The sequence below is a fragment of the Pseudorca crassidens genome, chromosome 2, assembly GCF_039906515.1.
Source record: "Pseudorca crassidens isolate mPseCra1 chromosome 2, mPseCra1.hap1, whole genome shotgun sequence".
Lineage (NCBI taxonomy): Eukaryota > Metazoa > Chordata > Mammalia > Artiodactyla > Delphinidae > Pseudorca > Pseudorca crassidens.
The window spans coordinates 169,739,855-169,765,289 of NC_090297.1; the positions used below are offsets into that span (position 1 = coordinate 169,739,855).

Sequence of the window (25,435 nt, forward strand, 5' to 3'; positions counted from 1 at the left end):
AGAAACCACTTTCTTTGCTCATCCATTAGAAGTAACTCCTTATTCATTCAAGTTTTATCATGAGATGGCAGCAATTCAGTTACATCTTCAGGCTCCACTTCTAATTCTAGTTCTCTTGCTTTCTGAAGTGACTTCCTCCACTGAAGTCTTGAAGCCCTCAAAGGCATCCACGATGGTTGGAATCAATTTCTTCCTGATAATGCTGATATTTTAACCACTTCCCATGAATTACAAATGTTCCTAATGGCTTCTAGAATGATAAATCCTTTCCAGAAAGTTTTCAATTTACATTATCTAGATCCATCAGAGGAATCACTATCTCTGGCAGCCAGGTAGAAAGTTCATTTTATTATTATTTTTACAAATAATATTCTAGTGTTCTGTATCATCTTGACACAAAATCAAGATAAATTTTTAAAATGTACAAACCATTATGTATAAAGTAAGCTATAAGGCTATATTGTACAACAGAGAGAATATAGCCAATATTCTATAATAACTATAAATGGAATATAACCTTTAAAAATTATGAATCACTACGTTGTATAACTTTAACTTATATAATACTGTACAGAAATTATACTTCAGTTTTTTAAAAAAGCCTTAAAAGCAAAACAATATATATTTAACAGAAAACATATATATATATATATATATATATATATATATACACACACAATATACAAAAGTTTGGTGCATGAAAGCACAGAGTTAATATAAAACAATAAAGACTATGCAAAAATCCCAAAGCAAATAAAAAGGTAACTAAATGAAGCGAATAATAATAGAACCATTCCCCTTTAAAATAATCCCACAAAATTAACAATTTGTTAACTTGCAAAAATATTTCCAATATTTGAGATAAAGTGTCAGTACTTTAATTTCAGCAAACTAGAGGTTTCAAGAAGCCTATCACCTAAAAATTCTAGACAAAAGATGTTAAGATCTTTTAAATGCATAAATGACGTGGGGAAAGATTAAGAGGATTCTTTGGAAGAAAGAATTGACAAGAAAGTGCAACCCAGCAAGGTCTGTAGTCAGCACATGTCCCATGGTATTTACACATCCATAGAGTCCTAACGTTTGGGTATAACATGGCACATGGTCAAGAAAGAGACATCTGGCCCTGGGGTACAATGGGAGGTTAGACCAGAGAACACGGTATAAAACCAGCACTCCTGAAAAGTAACATTTTCAGCAGGTGAACTAGAAAAAGAAAAAGACCCTATTAGGGAGACTTTGAGCATACACAACCATCTCATCCTTGGATCTGAGTTGAGTGGAGAAAAGGAAAAAATTAAGTTCAGGAATCACACTGGGACTAAAAACTTTCGGAAAGAAAATTACAGAAGCAAGCTATAAAACCTCTAGCTGTCAAACAAAGATTCTGTCCTACACCACAGCGTACAGCTGCACATCTAGGGCAAACATCTTACCTGGGGTAATGTAAATTTTACGGACCTCAGAAGGAAACAGTTGCCACAGTCTCTCTAGAGCTGTACAGTGATTAATAATCTGATGGAGAGATCTCTCAATCTCAGACGTTGTTGCAGTTAGAAAATAAAAGTTTTTTTAAAAATAGGTTACCATGCTTCTTATAAAACTGTGTTCCATTATGTTCGCTCCTCACTCAAATGTAATGCTTTAGACGCAAATGCGAATTGAGCCCTTAGGTTAATAATTATACACTAATATGGTCAGTTCTGATCTATTGAAAATCTTGGATACATCACTGCACATATTATTTTTATTCACAAATTAAAATCCAAATCAGAAACTCTTGTGAACCCGTTTTTAAAACTATAATTGAAAATTACCACACAATGTAACAAACCTATCTGAAACAAAACATTGATTAAAAGCCTAAGGTAATGTAAATTTATACATCTTAACATTACACATCCAAACTATTCTATAGGTTAAACATTATTTTTTAATAAATAGTATAACACAATATTTGGCTCTGTCCTATTTTCTTAAATGCATAATAAACTAGAGTATATGCATAAACGTATACACATACAAATGCAAAATACTTTATAATAAAACATTATATAAAAATATACTTTTCCTGAAGGCTACTGACCTCCAGAAGACCGATACAAGGGTAATCAGACGGGAAAACTGAAGAACTTCAGTCCCAGATATATTGTGAGAGAGACAGAAAAAGCACTTAAACTGAATATTTGATTACTGAAGGCCATCCTCATAAGCAAAATATTTTCCCTCAATTACACCTAATTATTTAATTGTTTACATTTACTAATGAAACGAAACAACACAAAACAAACAACTGTTGGGGGCTCTTTTCAGCCGGCACATAATCATCCATCAACATGTACAGAAAGATTCTTAAAATTATATGAAGCTGGTCTGTTTAAAGTGAAAGGCATATTTTATCCCAATCAATGCATAAAAGTAAAATTATCCATAACTGAGGCATGTTTCTCTGCTGTACAGTTCAGCTGTAATGATCCCCACACACTGCTCTTGCACATCAATTATGATAATCATAATCACGGTCATTAAGCTGGATGTTCATTATTATCAGGATGCTGGTGACAGCAGATTCAATCATCGGGTGCCATGGGCAAGCAGTCACAGTCCCACCCAAGTTTCTGCAGACAGCGATGTGCCACATTAAATCTATGATGTGTTCCACATCCCACTCCATTCCAAAAGCCATAGACGGTAAAGGTCAACTTTATGTTCTGTGCAATATGCTTAGGTTTTCTAAATTAATTCTATGGAGTACTAGGTATTTTTATGCTTTGTAGCTTATAAAATCCTGTTTAGGACCAAAATGCATGTGAAAATAACAAAGAAGGCCTGCTCTACTGTTGTAATTCACCTATAATAAGGCAGATGAGGAGAGGCTCTGTCAACACGAACCATCTTAAAAGTCTCTGCTTGAATTTTGCAAGTAAGGAAAAACACGAAATGGTTCTATTACAATCAGTTGTCTAAAATGCACATGAAACTCATTCTAATTCAGATAAAGGCCTCAGACTATTATTTCTGCTTCAGTAAATATGAACATATGTGAATGTTTTGACAATCAAAAGAATGTTTTCCATATACGGAATTTTTTCTTGTCCAACTTCAACCTAGCCAGATAGATGAAATTAATGGCGACTGATAAGAGTCTCCTTATTTAATTTTATTTCTATTTTAAACATTGAGATCAGCACAACAAAGAATTTATAAATCCAAAGTATTTACCTGAACTTAAAGTTTGACCATTTAAGACACAGACCTACATTCTAACAATTTAACTTGGGGCATTTTACAATTAAATAACAGAAAAAGGAGGAAGTTACATGATACGGACATTAGTGCATCATTGATTTCCATACTTTCACAAAATGATATATAATTACAAGAGACAAAGAAGGACACTACATAATGATCAAGGGATCAATCCAAGAAGATATAACAATTGTAAATATTTATGTACCCAACATAGGAGAACCTGAATACATAAGGCAAATGCTAACAGCCATAAAAGGGGAAATCAACAGTAAAACAGTCATAGTAGGGGACTTTAACACCCCACTTTCACCAATGGACAGATCATCCAAAATGAAAATAAATAAGGAAACACAAGCTTTAAATGATACATTAAACAAGATGGACTTAATTGATATTTATAGGATATTCCATCCAAAAACAACAGAATACACTTTCTTCTCAAGTGCTCATGGAACATTCTCCAGGATAGATCATATCTTGGGTCACAAAGCAAGCCTCGGTAAATTTAAGAAAATTGAAATTGTATCAAGTATCTTTTCCAACAACAATGCTATGAGACTAGATATCAATTACAAGAAAAAAATCTGTAAAAAATACAAACACATGGAGGCTAAACAATACACTACTTAATAACCAAGAGATCACTGAAGAAATCAAAGAGGAAATTAAAAAATACCTAGAAATAAATGACAATGAAAACACAACGACCCAAAACCTCTGGAATGCCGCAAAAGCAGTTCTAAGAGGGAAGTTTATAGCAATAGAATCCTACCACAAGAAACATCTCACACAAACAACCTAACCTTATACCTAAAGCAATTAGAGAAAGAAGAACAAAAAAAACCCCAAAGGTAGCTGAAGGAAAGAAATCATAAAGATCAGATATGAAATAGAAATGAAGGAAATGACAGCAAACATCAATAAAACTAAAGGCTGGTTCTTTGAGAAGATACACAAAATTGATAAACCATTAGCCAGACTCATCAAGAAAAAAAGGGAGAAGACTCAAATCAATAGAATTTGAAATGCAAAAGGAGAAGTAACAACTGACACTGCAAAAATTCAAAGGATCATGAGAGATTACTACAAGCAACTATATGCCAATAAAACGGACAACCTGGAAGAAATGGACAAATTCTTAGAAATGCACAACCCTCCGAGACTGAACCAGGAAGAAATAGAAAATATAAACAGACCAATCACAAGCACTGAAATTGAGACTATGATTCAAAATCTTCTAACAAACAAAAGCCCAGGAACAGATGGTTTCACAGGTGAATTCTATCAAACATTTAGAGAAGAGCTAACACCTATCCTTCTCAAACCCTTCGAAAATATAGCAGAGGGAGGAACACTCCCAAACTCATTCTACAAGGCCACCATCACCCTGATAGCAAAACCAAAGATGTCACAAATAAATAAAACTACAGACCAATATCACTGATGAACACAGACGCAAAAATCCTCACCACAAGACTAGCAAACGGAATCCAACAACAATTAAAAGGATCATACACCATGAGCAAGTGGGGTTTCTCCCAGGAATGCAAGGATTCTTCAATATATGCAAATCAGTCAATGTGATAAACCATATTAACAAATTGAAGGAGAAAAACCATATGATCATCTCAATAGATGCAGAAAAAGCTTTTGACAAAATTCAACACCGTTTATGATAAAAACCCTCCAGAAACTAGGCATAGAGGTTACTTAACTCAACATAATAAAGACCATATATGACAAACCGACAGCCAACATCACTCTCAATGGTGAAAAACTGAAACCATTTCCTCTAAGATCAGAAACAAGACAAGGCTGTCCACTCTCACCACTATTATTCAACATAGTTTTGGAAGTTTTAGCCACAGCAATCACAGAAGAAAAAGAAATAAAAGGAATCCAAATTGGAAAAGAAGAAGTAAAGCTGTCACTGTCTGCAGATGACATGATACTATACATAGAGAATCCTAAAGATGCCACCAGAAAACTACTAAAGCTAATCAATGAATTTGTTAAAGTAGTAGGATACAAAATCAATGCACAGAAATCACTTGTATTTCTATACACTAAGGATGAAAAATCTGAAAGAGAAATAAAGGAAACACTCCCATTTACCACTGCAACAAAAAGAATAAAATACCTAGGAATAAACCAACCTAAGGAGACAAAAGACCTGTATGCAGAAAACTATAAGACACTGATGAAAGAAATTAAAGAAGATACAAACACACGTTCTTGGATTGGAAGAATCAATATTGTGAAAATGACTATACTACCCAAAGCAATCCACAGATTCAATGCAATACCTATCAAACTACCAATGGCATTTTTCACAGAACTAGAACAAAAAATTTCACAATTTGTATGAAAACATAAAAGACCCCGAACAGCCAAAACAATCTGGAGAAAGAAAAACGGAGCTGGAGAAATCAGGCTCCCGGACTTCAGCCTATACTACAAAGCTACAGTAATCAAGACAGTATGGTACTGGCACAAAAACAGAAAGATAGATCAATGGAACAGGATAGAAAGCCCAGAGATAAACCCACGCACCTATGGCCCACTCATCTATGACAAAGGAGGCAAGGATATACAATGGAGAAAAGAGAAAAGACAGTCTCTTCAATAAGTGGTGCTGGGAAAACTGGACAGCTACATGTAAAGAAATGAAATTAGAACACTCCCTAACAACATACACAAAAATAAACTCAAAATGGATTAAAGATCTAAATATAAGGCCAGATACTATAAAACTCTTAGAGGAAAACATAGGCAGAACACTGTATGACATACATCACAGCAAGAACCTTTTTGATCCACCTCCTAGAGAAATGGAAATTAAAAGAGAAAAGAATAAATGGGACCTAATGAAACTTCAAAACTTTTGCACAGCAAAGGAAACCATAAACAAGACAAAAAGACAACCCGCAGAATGGGAGAAAATATTTGCAAATGAAGCAACTGACAAAGGATTAATCTCCAAAATTTATAAGCAGTTCATGCAGCTCAATATCAAAAAAACAAACAACCCAATCCAAAAATGGCAGAAGACCTAAATAGACATTTCCCCAAAGACGATATACAGATTGCCAACAAACACTTGAAAGGATGCTCAACATCACTAATCATTAGAGAAATGCAAATCAAAACTACAGTGAGGTATCACCTCACACCATTCAGTATGGCCATCATCAAAAAGTCTACAAACAATAAATGCTGGAGAGGGTGTGGAGAAAAGGGAACCCTATTGCACTGTTTTTGGAAATGTAAATTGATACAACCACTATGGAGAACAGTATGGAGGTTCCTTAAAAAACTAAAAATAGAATTACCATACGACCCAGCAATCCCACTACTGGGCATATACCCTGAGAAAACCATAATTCAAAAAGAGTCATGTACCACAGTGTTCAGTGCAGCTCTATTTACAACATCCAGGACATGGAAGCAACCTAAGTGTCCATTGACAGATGAATGGATAAAGAAGCTGTGGCACACATATACAATGGAATATTACTCAGCCTTAAGAAGAAATGAAATTGAGTTATTTGTAGTGAGGTGGATGGACCTAGAGACTGTCATACAGTGAAGTAAGCCAGAAAGAGAAAAATAAATACCATATGCTAACACATACATATGGAATCTAAAAAAAAAAAAAAAAAGGTTCTGAAGAACCTAGGGGCAGGACAGGAATAAAGATGCAGACATAGAGAATGGACTTGAGGACATGGGGAGGGAGAAGGGTAAGCTGGGACGAAGTGAGAGAGTGGCATGGATATATATACACTACCAAATGTAAAATAGCTAGTGGGAAGCAGCTGCATAGCACAGGGAGATCAGCTCAGTGCTTTGTGACCACCTAGAGGGGTGGGATAGGGAGGATGGGAGGGAGATGCAAGAGGGAGGAGTTATGGGGATATATGTATACGTATAGCTGATTCACTTTGTTATACAGCAGAAACTAACACACCATTGTAAAGCAATTATACTCCAATAAAGATGTTTAAAAAAATGATATATATATATTATTTTTCATTATTGATTTTCATAATTTTGGGAAAAAGTAATATTATTTGCTTGCAATCTGCTGACTTTGTGATGTCTTTGTATAGTGTTCTTCATATTAATAAAATTAAAAATAATACAAAATATTAAGTACTATTTGATTATTAATTGATGTAATGTGAATGCGGTTAGAGAAAGCAAACATGATTTTTCTCTCAACTGATACCCTTTATCCCAGTTGTGTAGCAAATCATCTGGAAATTATAACCTCCATGCTTAAAGATGACAGAAGAGAAAGAAAATTCTTCAGGCAGACACTCTTAAAACATGATGGAAAGGGTGGAGATCAGGAACCAAATGTATTTAATTGAGCTGTGTCTTGGCTGAAGTGAATATACTGCATTGAACTAAATCTTATTTGCATTTAAATATTTGTAAATAGTCCATCTTCCAATAGAAGCATAAAACTACACCAGTGTTTTCCTTCTCCAACATTTTGAACTCAACAACTCACTAAAACTATTCTTCATCTACTAATATGAGTAAGTGATGGTCTCACAACTCCAAGGTCAAGAAACAAAGTTTTATATAAAATAAAGAAAAATAAGCCTGCTTTTAGTTATTTATTGGGCACAAGTCTCACCCAAATCGCTTTCAGCAAATCAAAACATAAAATATTTTCATGTAAACAATAGAATGACTACCCTTATACTTTGTAGACTCTATTGGCAACACAGGAATAATTTGTTCATCTAATATGGTTATTTTAAGAGATCAGAAGAAGGGGGAAGAAGGATATGAGGAGGGGAGGGAGAAATTTAAATTTGTATTTAATATTTTTCTACGTGGTTTTCTGCAAGTGGATTAATGATTTATTAAGACATAAAGAATCCCTACACTTTTTCTCTTAGTTTTCAGGGTCTGCAAGAACAATTATTTGTCATTAACTTTTCAAGTATGTGTACTTTCTAAACGTATACAGAGGCACACAATGATTCCTCCAAAAGAACAAAATAAACATTTTTTTTTTAGTGAGTATCTGAGAATTTCTGCAAGTTGCTTACTTCAGTTAGATAAATGCATAGTCTTGGAATATGTAAAAATATATGAATGAACCTGTTGCATAAAACCAAAAAGTACTGTATTATTTTAGGAAAGAAACATTGGCACAAGGACTTTTCTCACTCTGAAGTAGCTCGATGTCCTAAGGTAGGTAAGTCATTTACATTTTAAAGAAATGAGAATTTCCTTGAATTAAATAGGATGGTGAGGGCATAACAGCAAAAAAAAAAACCCCACAAAACTTTACATCAAATAGAAAAATGAGAGGTAGATCACATTATGTACATTCAAAATACAAAATTAAATAGTTTAAAAATCATATTAAACCCATATTCTGAATGGTTGCATATTAGGTAAAAACAAATGCCTAGAATAGTCTTACCATGGATTTTTATGAAATAATATTGTTATCAACTTTTAGGTTTTTCAATCAGTGGACCAGACTGAACTACTCCTTGTATTTCTTATGCCATGGAATTACTATTTAGTGTTTTAGAAGACCATTTTAAAAAAATAACAAAAGACTTAGTAGCTGTAAAAGAAAAAGGCACTTTCCAAAGAATCCAAGTTACTCCCCAGCACGAGTTCCCTTTGACATTCCTATATTTAAAATGTCCTTAAAAAAAGAAATTTTCTTAGAATTTGGTAGAGAAAGATCTTGTTTCCCTTAAGGGTCTAATGTATCTTTTCCTCTTGAATAGTGAGGATGCCTCTGCAACTTGTGTTCTCTCTGTCTTTGCCACCCACATGCTGCAATTCCTAAGTCACTTCCCACCATACTCATAGTCCCCCTTTATTTTGTGTGCACAGCCACTCTTCTCATCTAAGATCATTTCCCCTTATTTAAATTTCTAGAATATGATCTGTGCTGTATTTGCCATTTGATAAGGTGCCTTAAATCCTTTTGGTAGGAGACTGTGTGTAAATGAATAAATCCTCATTGACAGACGATTAATAGGAATAGGCCTGGTAGTATATGGAACTCAAGAGCCCTAACCCCTTCCAGAAAATCACTGCCTACTTCATTTTATCTGTATAATTTTAGCATGAATAAGTTTGAGTTTCTAACTGCTAGACAATAGGTTAAACACATAGTAAGAACTTTCCTCTTTACCTCCTATAGTGTAAGACACGTGAGTGTTTACGCAATCTAGAAATTTTCATTTAAGTGCTAGCAACTATAATTCTGGAATCAGAAAATAAATATTTGCTTTTTTCTTTTCTATACCATATATATATATAGATAGGATATCACATATATCTCCCTCCCTCCCTCCCTTCCTTCCTCCCTCCCTCCCTCCCTCTCTTCCTTCCTTCCTTCCTTCCTTCCTACCTACCTACCTATCTACATACACACAGAGATTGAGAGAAAGCAGGAAAGCACTGATCTCCCTGCCTGAGAGTTAGCTTAACTCTATTCCACAGATTCAGACTCTGACCCTAATTGGCTTTGCCAAAGCTAATGATCCATGCCATTTGATCACAGGGTAGCTGAACCATAAAACACAAGAACACAACATCAAAAAAAACCCAAAACCCACGAAAAACTTAAATCTTTTACTGACATAGTAAGCAGCACTATCTTCACATAAAATAGCTATAAATAATTTTGTAACCATGAAGGTGTTAGTTGTAATGAGAATATTTATATTTGCTATAATCAGTGTATATTTTTAGCCTTTTAAAAGAAACACTACTTTCTTTTTAATGTTGCATCAACTCACCTTGTCACAGATCCATTTCTTAGGATTTTCATCTCGGAAATGTTGACTTCCATAAGCATCAGGACCATACTTGCTTGATAAATGCATTGTCGGGATGTACTTTTTATTTTTATGGTAGGAAGAAAATGGCAAAAACCTGAAAGAACATTTAGGTAATAGTCTTAATTTTATTTCTAGAGACATTTGATTAAAAAAAATAAGAAGTAGTAAATTACAGTGAAAATAATACATGGCTTGGAATCAGAATACCAGGTTTTCGCTTCAGTCTCTGCCACTGACTATCTCTGTGACTAACTTCTATGAATCTTCATTTCTTATTCTGCAAGTGGAGGTACTAAAACTTCACAGAATTTTTGTGAGCCTCAAATATTTTCTAAATATAGAAAATGTTAAATAATAAATTTATTAATTAATTATGCCAAATAATTCAAAACATCATGTAAATAAAAATGCCCTTAACTTTAAGATGGTAGTCCCCAGATGAAAAGGATGGCCAGCACTGGCAACTCTTATTGAAATGGGCTTCTTCAAATCTTAATTTACCCAAAAAATAAAGACAGTTTGGTACAGGTTATAGATAATGACCCTTTTGAGTTAGTCAGACCTATATTCACATCTTAGCTTTGCCTTGCTACCTGTGTTCCCTCATGCAAGTTGCCTGACCTGTAAAAGATTTTAATTATAGGGAAATTGGAAAGAATGAACAGCTTAATATATACAAAACTTTACATGGAGGCTGAAAACAGTAAGTCTTCAATAAATAATGGGGGTGCTAAAGTAGAAGGAGCTTATTGTTGTAGCTCTCATTATCATCATTATCATCATTATCACCATCATCATCACCATCATTATCATCATCACTACCACCACCACCACCATTACCATCACCATCATCATCATCACCACCACCATCACCATTATCATCATCATCACCACCATCACCATCATCATTACCACCACCACCACCACGATTACCATCACCACCATCATTGTCATCATCACCACCATCATCACCACCACCACCACCACGATTACCATTATCATCATCATCACCACCATCACCATCATCACCACCACCACCACCATTACCATCATCACCATCATCACCATCATAATCATCATCATCATCACCATCATCATCATCACCACCACCATCATCATCACCATCATCATCATCACCATCATCATTACTTTTAATGTTATTTTGATCAACATAAAAAATGAAAATTTTAAACTCTCACAGGACAACTAAGATTGTGATGTATCTTTAGTGTAACCTGAGGAATTGTTTAATCCCTCATCAAAACTTTCTGAAATAAAAGTAAAGGAATAAAAAACTTTGTAAACTCACAAGAAAGAGGACAAAAGAGAAGAAATAGAAGATGAAAATGCTAACATTTTGGCAGGTGGAAAGCAGAGAGAAAATTTAAAAACTGAAATCTAAGTTCCAGAAGAGGGAGAGGCCAAAGGGAAATGAAGCCATTAGTCCTGCAGAATCCTGGAAGAGTCTAGAAGTTACTGCAGTGGGTGAGAGTGAAGAATAAGGCTGAAGACAAGTGAAAAACCTATGCCATGAATAATTAAATACCCAGGTTCCTCTCTCAGTCCATGTATCCAAAAAAAATAGTGTATTCTCAGAAAACTTTATACTGGAGAGCTCTGGTCTCAGGGAAAGCAGGAACCACGGAAGGCCAGAGTGAGGCACCAAATGGAATATATGAATTTCAATTCAAAGACTACTCATTGAAATCTTCCCTTGCTCATCTCGAAGTAACCTGGGAGCTGGACTAACAGATTTCAGAAGAGTAATTGTATCATCTCAAAAGATACTGAGAGCGCCCAGAGAAACAACTTCAAATATCAACATTTGGAGATCTCTTAACTAAAAGGTCATATCACAGTGCAACAAAGTCTATCAGTCAAAAAGCCACTCTCGCACACAAATAAACTTTTTAAACCGATTTTTAGAGTCTCCTTTTTAATATGAATTTAAGAATAGATTACCAACTGGGGAAACTACCAACATGAAAGAAAGACATATATCTAAACATAAAAGATAACCTAGAGGAAACATATAGGAAACAGGAGCAAACGTCAGAAAATTCTAATTAATATAATCAATGGAGACATGGTGTCAAAGAAATTAGAGCTAGATCCTGATTTAAATACAAGAAACATTTAGAGGGAAACAGCAAGCTCTGGGAAATAAATATATACAGCTAAATTAAATATTCTGCCCAGAAAAATATTTTGAAATTCAGACTTTGAAACAATAAAGTTGAGGTTCAACAAATTTATTGAGCATATACCGATATTTTCACATATATTATCTCATTTAATTAAGACAAAGAAGGGGCCTTTTCAAAAATCTCGGTTAAATTGAAAAAAAAATTGCCATTATATTCATAAATTTGTTTAAAAAATAATAAGCTTAGGAAATGTGGTGTTATTTCATCAATTTTCACACCTCTCTACAATTTCTTTTTAATGTTTATTAAGGAACTCCTTTTAACTATTTTTCCTAAGAAAATATTCTCTAAGACTATTTAAGATAAAAAATAAACAGAACACAGAGCTTTGAATTATACAAAATTACACAGGCATGTATTATATATGCTCTTGAGAAAAGAGCTCTCATTTAAGACAGATTATGGTCCTTCCAGTGCTAATTTGCACATGGGATGGACATCACACATACAAAAAATTAATGTGGCCCCAATGTCCCTGAGTATACAGAGGAGGTGCTGTAAGCTGGCTGCTGTACTTAAACTTTTTATCACTTCTGAATTGCATTTTAATAGTACATTTTTCTTTTGTGTCTGAACAAAATTTGCTTTCTCAAGGGACTGGATGGCTGAGAAGACAAGGCCGCAAGACTAGGTATTTCCCTGCACATGAATTAATATTAATTTCATTGAGCCATAATGTTTCATTAAGGTAACATGTAATGCATATTCTTAAGTGCACACATGTATGTGTATATATGTATATACATTGAAAAATATTTAGATGTTTTATAAATAATATTTTAAAATTTGTCTTCAAATTCAGAAGAAATTATTTAATTCTCAAATAGAATTTGCTCTATAAAAGTATAAACAGCTATGAAAACCCTAGAAATCAATTGAGTTTACAATCAAAAGTTTATATAATGGTCAATTTTACTTTTAAAATGGTATCGTTACCAGTTTTAAATATATATTCAGATATGCTTTATGCTTGCAGTGCATACTTTTCAATTAACTGAACATCACATTAAAGAAGAAGATGATATGGGTTTGCCTGTTAATTTTTAAAATCTCATCAGAGATACAGGTCTGGCAGAAATTCTTAAATTCAATGTGGAGATACAGTGATATATACAAACAAGTCAGTACTTGAATGTCTGCAGAGTTAGAGAAGAATTGGTAGGGGTCTCAGGAAGCAAAAATTAAAATTAACCAATTAGCTTCAGGGAAAGTAAGTCCACTGCAAATATAAAGTCTTTATTCTTTGAGTATTAATATACTTAATATTATTTTCCAAATAAGAAGACTAACAAATTACACTTATCTTTGTTTTCTTTATTAACTTTCATCCCCCCCTCCTTTTTGTTTATAGTCCTACTACTGTCACTCATAATTCTAGGTTTTCCTCCAACCTATTTATTTCACTGCCAGATACTTCAAATCTCCAATTACGGAACCCTATTACCTATTGATTCAAACCTATATTCTTCAGCCCAGCAGTCAGGCTTCTTAGAATACACTGGGTCTCTTCAATCTCCTACCACTCCTTACCTGACGTCTTTTGATGTCATTCTCCTTCCTCCCTCCCTCCCTCCTTCCCTTCCTTCATTCTTTCTCTGTTTCCTTCATTCCTGTCTTTCTATCCCAGCTCTGCCTTTGTCCATCTTCCTCTTCCTGAAATACTGATCCAAGTACTACTTATCTTTCAAAATCTGGCTTAACACCCAGCTTCCTAATCGTCCTACTCCAACCCACACTAATTTCTCTACTCTCTTAATATTTATTCATTAAACAAACATTAAATGAAATGCTTTTATATACTAAACACTTTGAAAAACACTGGGATTTAATGCTGGAAGATGCAGTATACCTAAAAGGAATTCACCTTATAACAGGGGCTGGAGAATGAGACAACACAGTAGAATGTGTTGGTTTTGTGATAAATACATGCACAAGAGGCAATTAGGACACAGAGGAAGGTTTATTTATATACGCATATGTGCTTGTAACATGCACGTATATATGCATGTGGGGGTGGTTACTGGCAGGGAGTTGCGGGGCGGGGCATGGAAAAGCTGTCTTCCCAGACCATGTATGTCAGAGCTGTGTACTAGACATGTAGAGTTAGTCAAGTTAAGAAGCTGGTGAAGACTATTTTAGACAGAAGAAACAACATACACAAAGATATGGAGGTGAGTTAGAGCATGAAAAGGGATGCTGAAGAAACGGAAAGGGGTTCAACATAACTAGAAAATTGAGTTCTTTATGAAGGAAGCAAAGGAGATCGTGAACAGCTTTATAGTGAAGATGAGATTGCCCATGGAAACTATGCATAGAAATATATTACCGATCTTCATAAATTGCTAAATATTTTTCTCCATATATATTATATATTGATTGCCCAATAGGGTAGTTATCCAAGCCACAACGAATTCTGACTTAGGTAAATCATTTCAAACTGGACATGGAGATAACGATTCATAGATATCGAGATACATAGCTATGGAACAAGTCTCAAATACCTGTTCAGGTTTCAAACATGTCCTAGAACAGCCCTCTCTCTGTTAAAGGGCTTCTAGTGAAATATATGTATTAAGCACAAAGCAGGATAAAGGGTACCTTATTACAAGTTAGGAATTTTACTCCAGATCACAATAAATTCTCCAATGAATTATGCACAGCATGCAAATAAGTCTTTTTGCCTAGGCTAGAGGCAGGAAAAAGAGCAAACTGGAGTGAGTTTGCCCCCAAATTTAAAACAGAGTGTGTAATCCACCCCTTTCAAATGTGGGGACTGCTCTCCGTTTTGCCCTGAGTCTTAACAGCCAGCAAAAATCAAAGGTGTGATAAGAGACAGATGTTCCTCCGGGGAGAAGAGCCTTCCTCTTTAACCACTGGCCAAAAAAGGAAAAGGTGGGACGGCTAAGGATTCTCCCCACTGAGAGCAACTCCAGGCCAGCACCTGACTACTAGTCTGAGGAGGTCAAGAGAAACTCTGGAGCGAGGTAGACCTCATGGAATGTGGCCCTGCATAGGATGGGTCACCCCCAAGGAGTAGCATGCTCCCTCCTTGAGCTGAAGAGGGAGTGGATGGGGGAGAAGAAGAGAGCAGGGGAACCCAAGGGAGATGTCAGCTTCCCCTAGAGGCAGCTCCTTATGATAAGGAAATGGATACTCAGCTCTGGGCCTGTATCAGATAAGCAAATAGTAGGTATATAATAATCACTAGGGGACTTAATTCATAGTTAATTCAATCCACCACATATGTCTTAAATAACTATGCTCAGTAACATTGTGTTTAGACACTGCAGGTATAAAAAAGATGAATAAGCAGAAGCCTCACCCTAAGACCCTTAAAATCTAATGAGGGAAAAAGACAAATAACTACGCCAATATAAAGCAGGGGGTGTAGCAGGGTGGGGAAGCAAAGCGTTCTGATAAAGAAAAAACAAAAGAGTACGGGAACAGAAAGCACCGGGGACAATATCTAACCTGAGTTTTAACAAATGGGTCAGACTGCATTAGGCCGAAATGAAAATTGAGAAGGAAGATGTAAAAGTAGGGGACCGGTATGAGTACAGGCTGAGAGGTAAAAGCTTGGAACCCACATGTGGGGTGTTAGAAGTATGGAGCTCATTGGCCTTGAAAATGGGAAGAATGCTCTTCATAGGGTGCTTATACTGACTCCTATCAGAACAGGTAAAGAAGCTTCAGCAGTCTTAGCTTTCTTAACATCTCTGTGGAATATTATCCTCAGTTACTTTATCCTTTCCTCACAGATACTATTGCCAAACTGTAACATCACTGGGGCTCTGTGTGGCCCCCTCCCTGAGGGTGGTCTTGATCATAGCATGACGAAGGCTAATAAACACTGGGGATGGAGGAAGGAGAGCCCATTACCACATTCCTCTCTCTAAAACTCTGTTGCTAAATTGGATGCCTTGTGATCCTTTGATACCAAACATGTCTGACATTTTCCATCTTTTTACTGGAAGAGGTTTCTTTTCTTACTTATGAACTCGAAAATAAATACAGGATTCTTCAACACATTCACTCTTTCCGTTTGGGGAAAAAAGAAACAAAAATAAATACTTGTCCATCATCTCAGACTGCGTATAAAATGATTTCATCTTCGAGTTTGGAAACCTCCTACACTTCATGGACAATAAAATGTAATGAGATGATAGCAGAACAAATAAAGTCATATGAATTTTACCGTCTTCATATTTGAATAATTGAATTTCATATGTTCAAATTGTAGTTTACTTCTACCTTAAGAGTGACTCGAAGATGCTCTTGTTTCTTTCTTTCTTTTTTTTATTATTTATTTATTTATTTTTGGCTGCGTTGGGTCTTCATTGCTGCGCGTGGGCTTTCTCTTGTTGCGGAGTACGGGCTCAGTAGTTGTGGCGCACGGGCTTAGTTGCTCCGCAGCATGTGGGATCTTCCCAGACCAGAGCTCGAACCTGTGTCCCCTGCATTGGCAGGCGGACTCCCAACCACTGCGCCACCAGGGAAGTCCCAGAAGATGCTATTGTTTCTTAACTACTGAGGTAATAAATGACCAAAGAATCTCTCCGAAAAATCAATTATCTGTTTTATTGTATATGCTACACAGAATGCAAAACATGCCAATTATTTTTTGTTGTTCTTACAGCAGAACTGTAGAACATGCTGAAGAAATCACAAGCTGCGTTAATAGAGATCTTGGGCTATGAGCAACCTGTCTCGTTCCAATCATTAACAACACTGGGAGGGCAGACACGCCTAAACGGGATACAGGAGTCGGTACTGGGATTCACTCCAGGATCTCTGCTGAAAAGCTCTACCTAAAATACTTGCGGGCTTCGCTGGTGGCACAGTGGTTAAGAATCCGCCCGCCAATGCGGGGGACACGGATTCGAGCCCTGGTCCGGGAAGATCCCACATGCCGTGGAGCAACTAAGTCCGCGAGCCACAACTACTGAAGCCCATGTGCCTAGAGCCCGTGCTCCGCAACAAAAGAAGCCACCACAATGAGAAGCCCGCGCACCTCAACAGAGTAGCCCCTGCTCGCCTCAACTAGAGAAAGCCCCGCAGCAACGAACACCCAATGCAGCCAAAAATAAAAATAAATAAATTTATTAAAAATAAAATAAAATAAAATACTTGCAAAAGGAGCAGCAAGGATTAAGAGTTTTGTAATGCTCAAAATAGAGCAGTTATTTAAATGGGGTATAAAAAAGGAGAACAGGAGGGGAAAAAAATCCACTATGGGCTAATTAAGGGAAAGCAATTCTCTTAATTCCAGAGGCAATTCCCTCTGCTCTACAAAACTTAATTCGACAAGCAAGGACACCTAGGTATAGAAGTTTGAAAAGAGTTGATGAAAGAATCAGAAGAGAAAATATGAACAAAGGAAGTTGATTTAATCTACTAATCAACAAACAAAAAACTTTCATGTTATCATAAAAGTACACCTGCTCAAAAATTACATATTTTATTAGATTCTAATATTTTAATCATTATTATAATATAGAAAATAGTAAATTTAATGTTTTGAGGGCTGAATTAAAACCAGTTCATTTCTAGTCTCATTGTCAGATGACTTAGTTCTCATTAACCAGTTGTAGCATTTCTTTTAAGACAAAACATTTTGAAAAACCACACAACTGGAAATATACAAATTATTTGTGTTAATTATATTTGAAATAGGATGAGATATATTTTAAACTTGTAGTATAATTCATAATGAATACTGACTTAATATAATGAATTAATAATAAATATATACACAGTTCATGATATATATAAGTGAAACCATTGTGCTGGACAGTGCAATATGTCAATTATATCTCAATAAAACTGGAAAATATAAATATTAAATAATTTTAGCCCTTCTGAAAAAAATCAGGTCAACTGTCCAATTCATTAAAATGGGCCATAAAATGTTGAATTTTTTTTTCCTTTTTAATACAGAATAATATGTTTTAGAATAAACTTAGCAAATAAAAAGTCTCTTTTTATTACCTTCAATATGAGAAATAAAAGGTGTTTTTGCTATATGTATTAACAATCCAAATTTCCAGATAAATCTAATATACAGCTCATTAATACCAATAGGGGGATTTCAAAACATAGTCTACTCATCTATCAAGATGTTTTATTTGAGTAGAATTTTGGTTAAGAGATGTTCATAAAATGACAACAAGTTGAAATAGGAATTAGACTTCATTTATGGATGAAAACAGGTTTCATTGAGATTTTCATATAAACATTGCTATAACTATTCAATACATAAAGTATTTCATACTTAGAGTAGAATTCACAGCAGAAGTTTAAAACTCAAACTTTTTAAGCAGCAGTATCAATAACACAAACCTCTCCCCTAGGGTGGTGATATAAATATAGTATTTAAATATAAAGAATACCTATGGCAACATAATATTTAAATATTAAGAATGCAAATGACAAGACTATCTGTTCAGCTAGACAGTGAGCTTATATTACAAGCTCCTAAATTTAAATGGAAAGACATATTTTGCCCTCCTTACATTTTTTTTAGCTTAAGAGGACTAGTATTCCCTGGATATGTTATTATTATTATTATTAACAATCTCCAGGCACGCTGATTCAGTAATTTCATTACAGCTGTGCAACAACTTTCCGATACATATCAGAGTTGACCTTACTTTCCTCTAGTTGATTGTGGAAAACTCACCAAAAAAAAAATTTCTGCTGAAAGATACTGAATTTGAATGCCCCAGCTAAGTAGCATTCATTCAGGTTCTTCTTTTAGCAGTCCATTTACAACTTTAAATGTTTTAAGCTCAGGTATGTTAAGGACTTGTGTAATTGACATGAAGAACAAAATTAAGGAGAAAAATAAGGCTGTGGGAAACACTTGCACAAATTATTCTTAAGCAGAATGAAATAAGCTGAAACTAAAAAAAATAAAATTGCTAAGAAAAATCAAATGTAGAGCAGCATATTCCAAACCATGGTCTGTGGATAAGGGGATTCCATGGCCAATCATGCCACTAGCTCTACGATGCCAGGAAACCTTTGCAATGTTGTTCATTGCTTTGTCCTTAGTACCTAATACAGTGCCTGGCACATATTAGGCTGTAATATTTGTTGAATAAATGAGCTTGCAAAATGCTATACATTATATGTCCCCTTTTTGAAGGTCACACTAAATAAAAATATACTTGAGACGGAGAAGCCCTGTAAATGCCAAAAAAAAAAGTTTAAACGTTTCAAATATAATTTTTCCCAAGTTTATTTGACAGAAACTCATTAACATCTTCCAGACTAGAGTTCAAGAGACACAGTTTGGAAAATGCTGTTCTAAGAAAAAGAAAAGAGGAAGTAAAGGCTGCCCTATTACGCGAACTGTTAGTGCGGTGTTAATAAAGATCAAAGATGGGACAAAGCAAGAGAGTGGCATGGACATATATACACTAACAGACGTAAGGTAGATAGCTAGTGGGAAGCAGCCGCATGACACAGGGATATGGGCTCGGTGCTTTGTGACCACCTGGAGGGGTGGGATAGGGAGGGTGGGAGGGAGGGAGACACAAGAGGGAAGAGGTATGGGGACATATGTATATGTATAACTGATTCACTTTGTTATAAAGCAGAAACTAACACAACACTGTAAAGCAACTATACTCCAATAAAGATGTTAAAAAAAAAAAAGATCAAAGAGAAATCACACTTGAATTCATTTCCTCTTGCTTGATTTCTCTTGCAACGAGAATGATTTTGGTGATCAGATAGATTAAAACAAAACAAACAAAACTAGTTCAAGCTCAAGCTCAATATGTAAAAAGAGCTGTTGACCGCTTACTGCTTGCCAAGTATGGTGCTAAGCATACTGCATAAATCCTGGGCTCTTCCTCGAGGAGCTTATCATCTGGAACAAGGGTCTCCAATGTCTGTGTCTGGAAAGGCCAGGCAGGTAACACATATTAAGTCAGATGTAAAAACTAAGAATGCAAGCTTTAATCAGTTTGTTGCCATAGGAGACTGGAGGCCTGCTGTTTCCAGATCTCTTAATTCTTAATATAAGCCAGAAAATCTGGATTTTTAAAAGATATAATTACCTTTTCTAATGTTTTAATCAATTTTTAATTTTTCAATCAATTTAATTTTTAGAAAACTAAGGGGTCCAAATATAACATACATGGAAGCTGTATGCAACTCAGAAGCCACTAGTTTGTAACCTCTGGTTTAGAATTTATAAATGAGCGCCTACCCAATGATTTCAAGGTCTCTATAAGATATACTGTATCTCAAATTAGATCTTTGGATGAGATCACCAAATCATCATTAGTTATTCTTAAGACCTTATGAATGTACCAAATATATACCAAAATTAGTCTAAAAGCAGAAGAATATAGATTCTATAACATATAGGTGGCTTAATCTGATGTTAATTTCAGCAAGATTCTAAAATGGAATATTAAAATAAAATTAAATTCTAGAAAAGTGGGCCAATATATGTGTGTATATGATACTGGTACTATTTTATTTTAATATGTCTATATTTTGATATTTTACATTTTAAAATTAAATATACATTTAAAAATATAAATTAAAATATTTTATATATAAATAAATACATATAAAGAAAAATATATCATCACCACAGGTAAAGTAAAATTTTAAACATCATATATCTGAAGTTTGGCAAAGAATTTGACAAGCTCTCTTATGATATCCTCAAGAATGTGGTAGAAATAAGAGCTAGGCGATAAAGGAGAAAGCAAAAGCTATGGATGAATGACTTCCCAACAGCCAAATCTGATGCATTCTTTTCAGTCCTCATTCAACTTGAACGCTGCATCAAGCAGAGTCCAGTCCTTGTAGCGAATTCTCTTCTCCCTTGATTTGCAAAATACCTCCTGGTACTCTTCCTTGCTTTCTCAGTTTCCTGACTGACTCATCATTTTCTGCTGATACCTTGAATTAATGACTCTTATCTTAACCAGAACTGGGCATTAGAATCACTTAGGCATATATGTCAAACCCATATGCCTACTGAGTCAAAATATGTGTGGTTGAGACTAAGGAGTGCATATGTATATAATTTTAAACCTCAAGGTGATATAGATAAGCGACCTAATTAAGAACCACTGCCCTGACATTAAAGCAACTCCCAGGAATCTGTGCTTAATCTTTTCTCTCTCTAGTTTCTCCCTGGGAGATTTTTCCCCCCACCAAGCTTTTAACTATCACCTCTGATGATTTCTAAATTTTTATCTCTATATACAGTGTTATTCTTTAACTCAAGACCAGTATTTTCAAATGCTCACTAGGAATATCTACCTGGATATACAATAGGTATCTCAAATAGAGCTGCCCCCAAATTAAACTCATATCCCAAACCTCCACCCTATCAAGACAATAGTTCTTCTTACATTTTTTTTTTATTAAGTAAGGACATCACTATCTGACCAGTCACCTCACTCCAAAGCTATCAAGGCACTAGAGGAACCCCTGCCTCTGCACTTCTCAATCGGAGGAAATCCTTGCTCGCTCCTGGTTATACTTTCATAAGACACTGTATTTGATATAATGTGACATACCGTCCCCTGACCACAGTTGTGATCCATTCATATGTTAACAGCACATGTCCATTAACTTAACACATATTTGTTAAGTATCAATTGTGTTTCAAGCCTACAGCTTGTGTGGACCAGTTTGATAATATAAATTGAGCAGAACAGATTCTCCTGAACTGAAAGGCAGAATTAGCTGTGGGTTCTAGAGCTGGAAGGTTACACTGAATCAGGCCTGGGGTGGCCAGGGTAACTAAGGGCAGGCTGAAGATTTATGGGCAAGAAACGGTGAGGCAGTAGATAAAGCCAGTCAGTAGAAAGAAAACAGGAAGCAGAAGTACAGAGAAAAGTGGAGGTGCCACTAGAGGGAGAAAACCAGGCCTTTCCAGCCCTCAAGAGTCACCTTAGTGCAGTTTTTCTTTGGTTCCTTAGATTTCTATAAGGTTCTTCAATGGATCTTTCAAACACACCCTTTACTTGAGTTACCGTGAATGGATCTTTGTTCTTAGCAATGAAGAAAGCCCTAAGATAGTGATCCTAAATGCATCTATGCCCCTGACCACCCATCCACACCATACCATGCTGGCCCCTATTTCTGGTTTAGGGTTTATAGGATTCTACCTATAAAGCAGTTTGTCAGCCTTTCTCTTTCCTTCCACTACCACTATCCTTGTTCTATTGCGAGTCCTCTTTATCTCCGAACTGGACTATGGCAGCAGTACCTTAACTGCTGTGACTCCCATGTCTTTACCATGGACATAGCTAGTAGAGTGACATTTCTAAGATAACTGACGCTTTCACTCCAGTGATTAAAACTCAGTGATGGTTCTACACCATGTTTTATATGGTAAAGTCCAAACACTTTATCATGGTACACATGGCCCTTTATACTCTTGGGTCCACCTATACTTTCCCTCTCACCTCTGCCACTTTGCATGAGGTACCAAAGCTCTGAACTAAGCTTCGCTAGATACCTCAGAAGGCAAACTGAAACCCACGTGAGCTATGCACTCGTTGACAAAGAGGTGGCTTTGTCCAGGCAACATCCTTGGTGTCACCCTCCTTGCTTCGCCTGGCAAACTTCTGTTCAGCCTTCAAGTCTCTTCTGACCCCCAACATACTTTTGAACTCTAAATTGAAACAGCGAAGACTGGGATGTATAAATGCCATACCAATAGAAGAATATGAGTACGGCACAGAATGAGCATCTTTCTTTTACAAAGGAAATTCCACAGGCCTCGTAAATGGACCAATAGTTAATTGGCAAAACTTTACTTAGAATATGTTAGCCATTGTATTAGGAAGAATTATTAGAAAATGATAAAAGTCTAACTAAAAAGACTAACAGTGTGTTTTTATGATTGTCTGATCGCATACACCAAAAGTGTGCGTAATATTTTCACAAAATCAGTAAAAGTATTCCAAGTTATCACCATTATGTCGATGTTGTAAGTCTTAAACTTCTTCAGACTTAGACGTCTATGAGAACAGAATGCTAGGATTCTGTTATTTAAAAAGCCATCTTTTTCAAGGAAACAGTGGACAAAAAGAGAGCACAGTTCTCACTGTAGAGCCAAAGTAATAAAGGGCTTTTTTGTAGACAAATTCTAGAAATTCTTAATTACACACAGGCTTATTATCTGTATCCCTAGTGTTATAAAGTACCAGAACTTCATTAGAAAAATTAAGCTGGAAAAATGAAGGCAGTACTTTGTAAATTTCCACTGGAAATTAGCTGGGAGAGACAGAGGAATACTGGATCAAAAGAGGGTAATCATGCTTAACTGTGCCCTAGAGCACCCGCATGTATAATACGATTTGCACAGCAACTACCTCTCCTATTACTGCTTGTTTGGAGTATTCTGTGTTAATGGGGTTAGCTAATTTAGTATTTTAACTTAAAAAGGCTCTGCTGATTAATAAATGTTGCACACTGTGCTAGTAATTAAAATAAATGGAAGAGTTACAAATAAAAGTTGAATTGTTAAGAAAACATTATCTGAAAATGTATGATAATCCCTACTTATCATAATACAATAACGGTTCAGAAAATATGCAAATTGTAAAGGTCTGAAGTGTTGCAAAATCACACAAGTCCAAAAAGTTTTGAGATGTATTAAATTTCCTTATCACTGTTCTTAGTGATAAATAATACAACCAGATCTCATCTACATATACCACGGTTTTTAAATGTCCTTTTAAAAAACAGTTTAGTTCAACTACTGTTCACCTACTCTTAATAATGAAGGTGACAAAATACGCCACCCCAAAATAGGCCACTTTGGCCAAGGTTTATTTTGAGCTAAAGGCACTTATAAACAACAGGTAGAAGAAAAGCGATCTTAGTTCCCCTTTTTTTCCCCTAAAATCAGGAGATAACACTCCCATGTGAAAGATGCCTTTCCTATACCAGGAAGAAAGAAACATTCCTATCACCAGAGATGGGAAGTCACAGCATAGAGAATTCTGTACCAACAGACCTTGTTAAATAATTTTTATCTTCCTTTGGACTCCGCATATATTTTTGTTATTTTCCACAATTGTTTCTCTTTGCTCAACCCAATATATAAGCACTTAGGGTTTGCCACTTGTTTCGGTTTTCATTTCTTTATGAGGACTATTGTGTGTTGCAAAACTTATATTAAATAAATCTGTATGCTTTTAATCTGTCTTATGCCAATTTAATTCTCAGTCCCAGCTGAAGTCCCTAAGTGGGGAGAAGTAAAGTTTTGCCTCTTCTACAAAAACTATTAGAAAATTAATACCTTTTATTTTCCAAAAAGATGTAGGGATGGCTATTGCGCTGTCTGTACTCAGGTTCTTATGAAAGGCTGTACAAGTTTCAAATATAATATCCTTACAATATGATTGAATTATGAACTTAATTTCATAGGAAAGTTCAAGTCCTGGTTGTATTTTTTTTAATACTCTAAATGTCCACACCCTAAACCTGCAGAAGAATTTTGAATCCTTAGGGATCTAAGGATATCCCTCAACTCTGGCTCAGGTTTATAATTAATCTAAACACCAAAGTCTGATCTAGCAAGCCAGCTCCTTGATTTGAAGGACACTTGTATTAGTTTTCTATGTCTACTGTAACAAGTCATCACAGACTTAGTGGCTTCAGGAATATGAATTTATTACCTTAGAGTTCTGAAGGTCAGAAGTCTGAAATGGGTCTCACTAGGCTAAAATCAAGGCACTGGGAGGGCTGCATCCCTTCTGGAGGCTCTAGGGGAGAATCCATTTCTTTACCTTTACCTTTTCCAGCTTCTAGAGGCTGCCAGCATTTCTTGGTTGTGGCCTTTCCTCTATCTTCAAAACTAGCAAAGATGAGTTTTCCTTCTCACATTGCATCACTCTGACCTTTTATGTAGTCAAATCTCTTTCTGCATCCCTCTTCCACTTTTAAGGACCCTTGTGATTCCATTGGGCCCGTCCGGAATCCAGGATAATCTCCCCATCTTTAAATCCTTAATCACATCTGCAAAGTTCTCTTTATCATACAAGGTGACATATGCACAGTTTCCTGGGATCAGGATGTGTCTTCTCTGCGGGGCTATTATTCTGCCTACCAGTGCAGAGATTAGCACCGACTTCCACTGCAATGTCTTAAACC

The 25,435-nt window shown here is 35.6% G+C and overlaps 1 protein-coding gene across 5 annotated transcripts in view; it reads right to left on the minus strand.

Annotated features, from left to right (window-relative positions):
* SPATA17 (spermatogenesis associated 17) overlaps nucleotides 1-25,435 on the minus strand; it is a 205,036-nt gene that overhangs the window by 55,408 nt on the left and 124,193 nt on the right. For all 5 annotated transcript variants that reach the window (XM_067729735.1, XM_067729737.1, XM_067729736.1 and 2 more), the window contains one exon: nucleotides 10,044-10,179. In XM_067729735.1, the coding sequence (XP_067585836.1) occupies nucleotides 10,044-10,179 (136 nt within the window). The remainder of the gene's footprint in view (nucleotides 1-10,043; nucleotides 10,180-25,435) is intronic.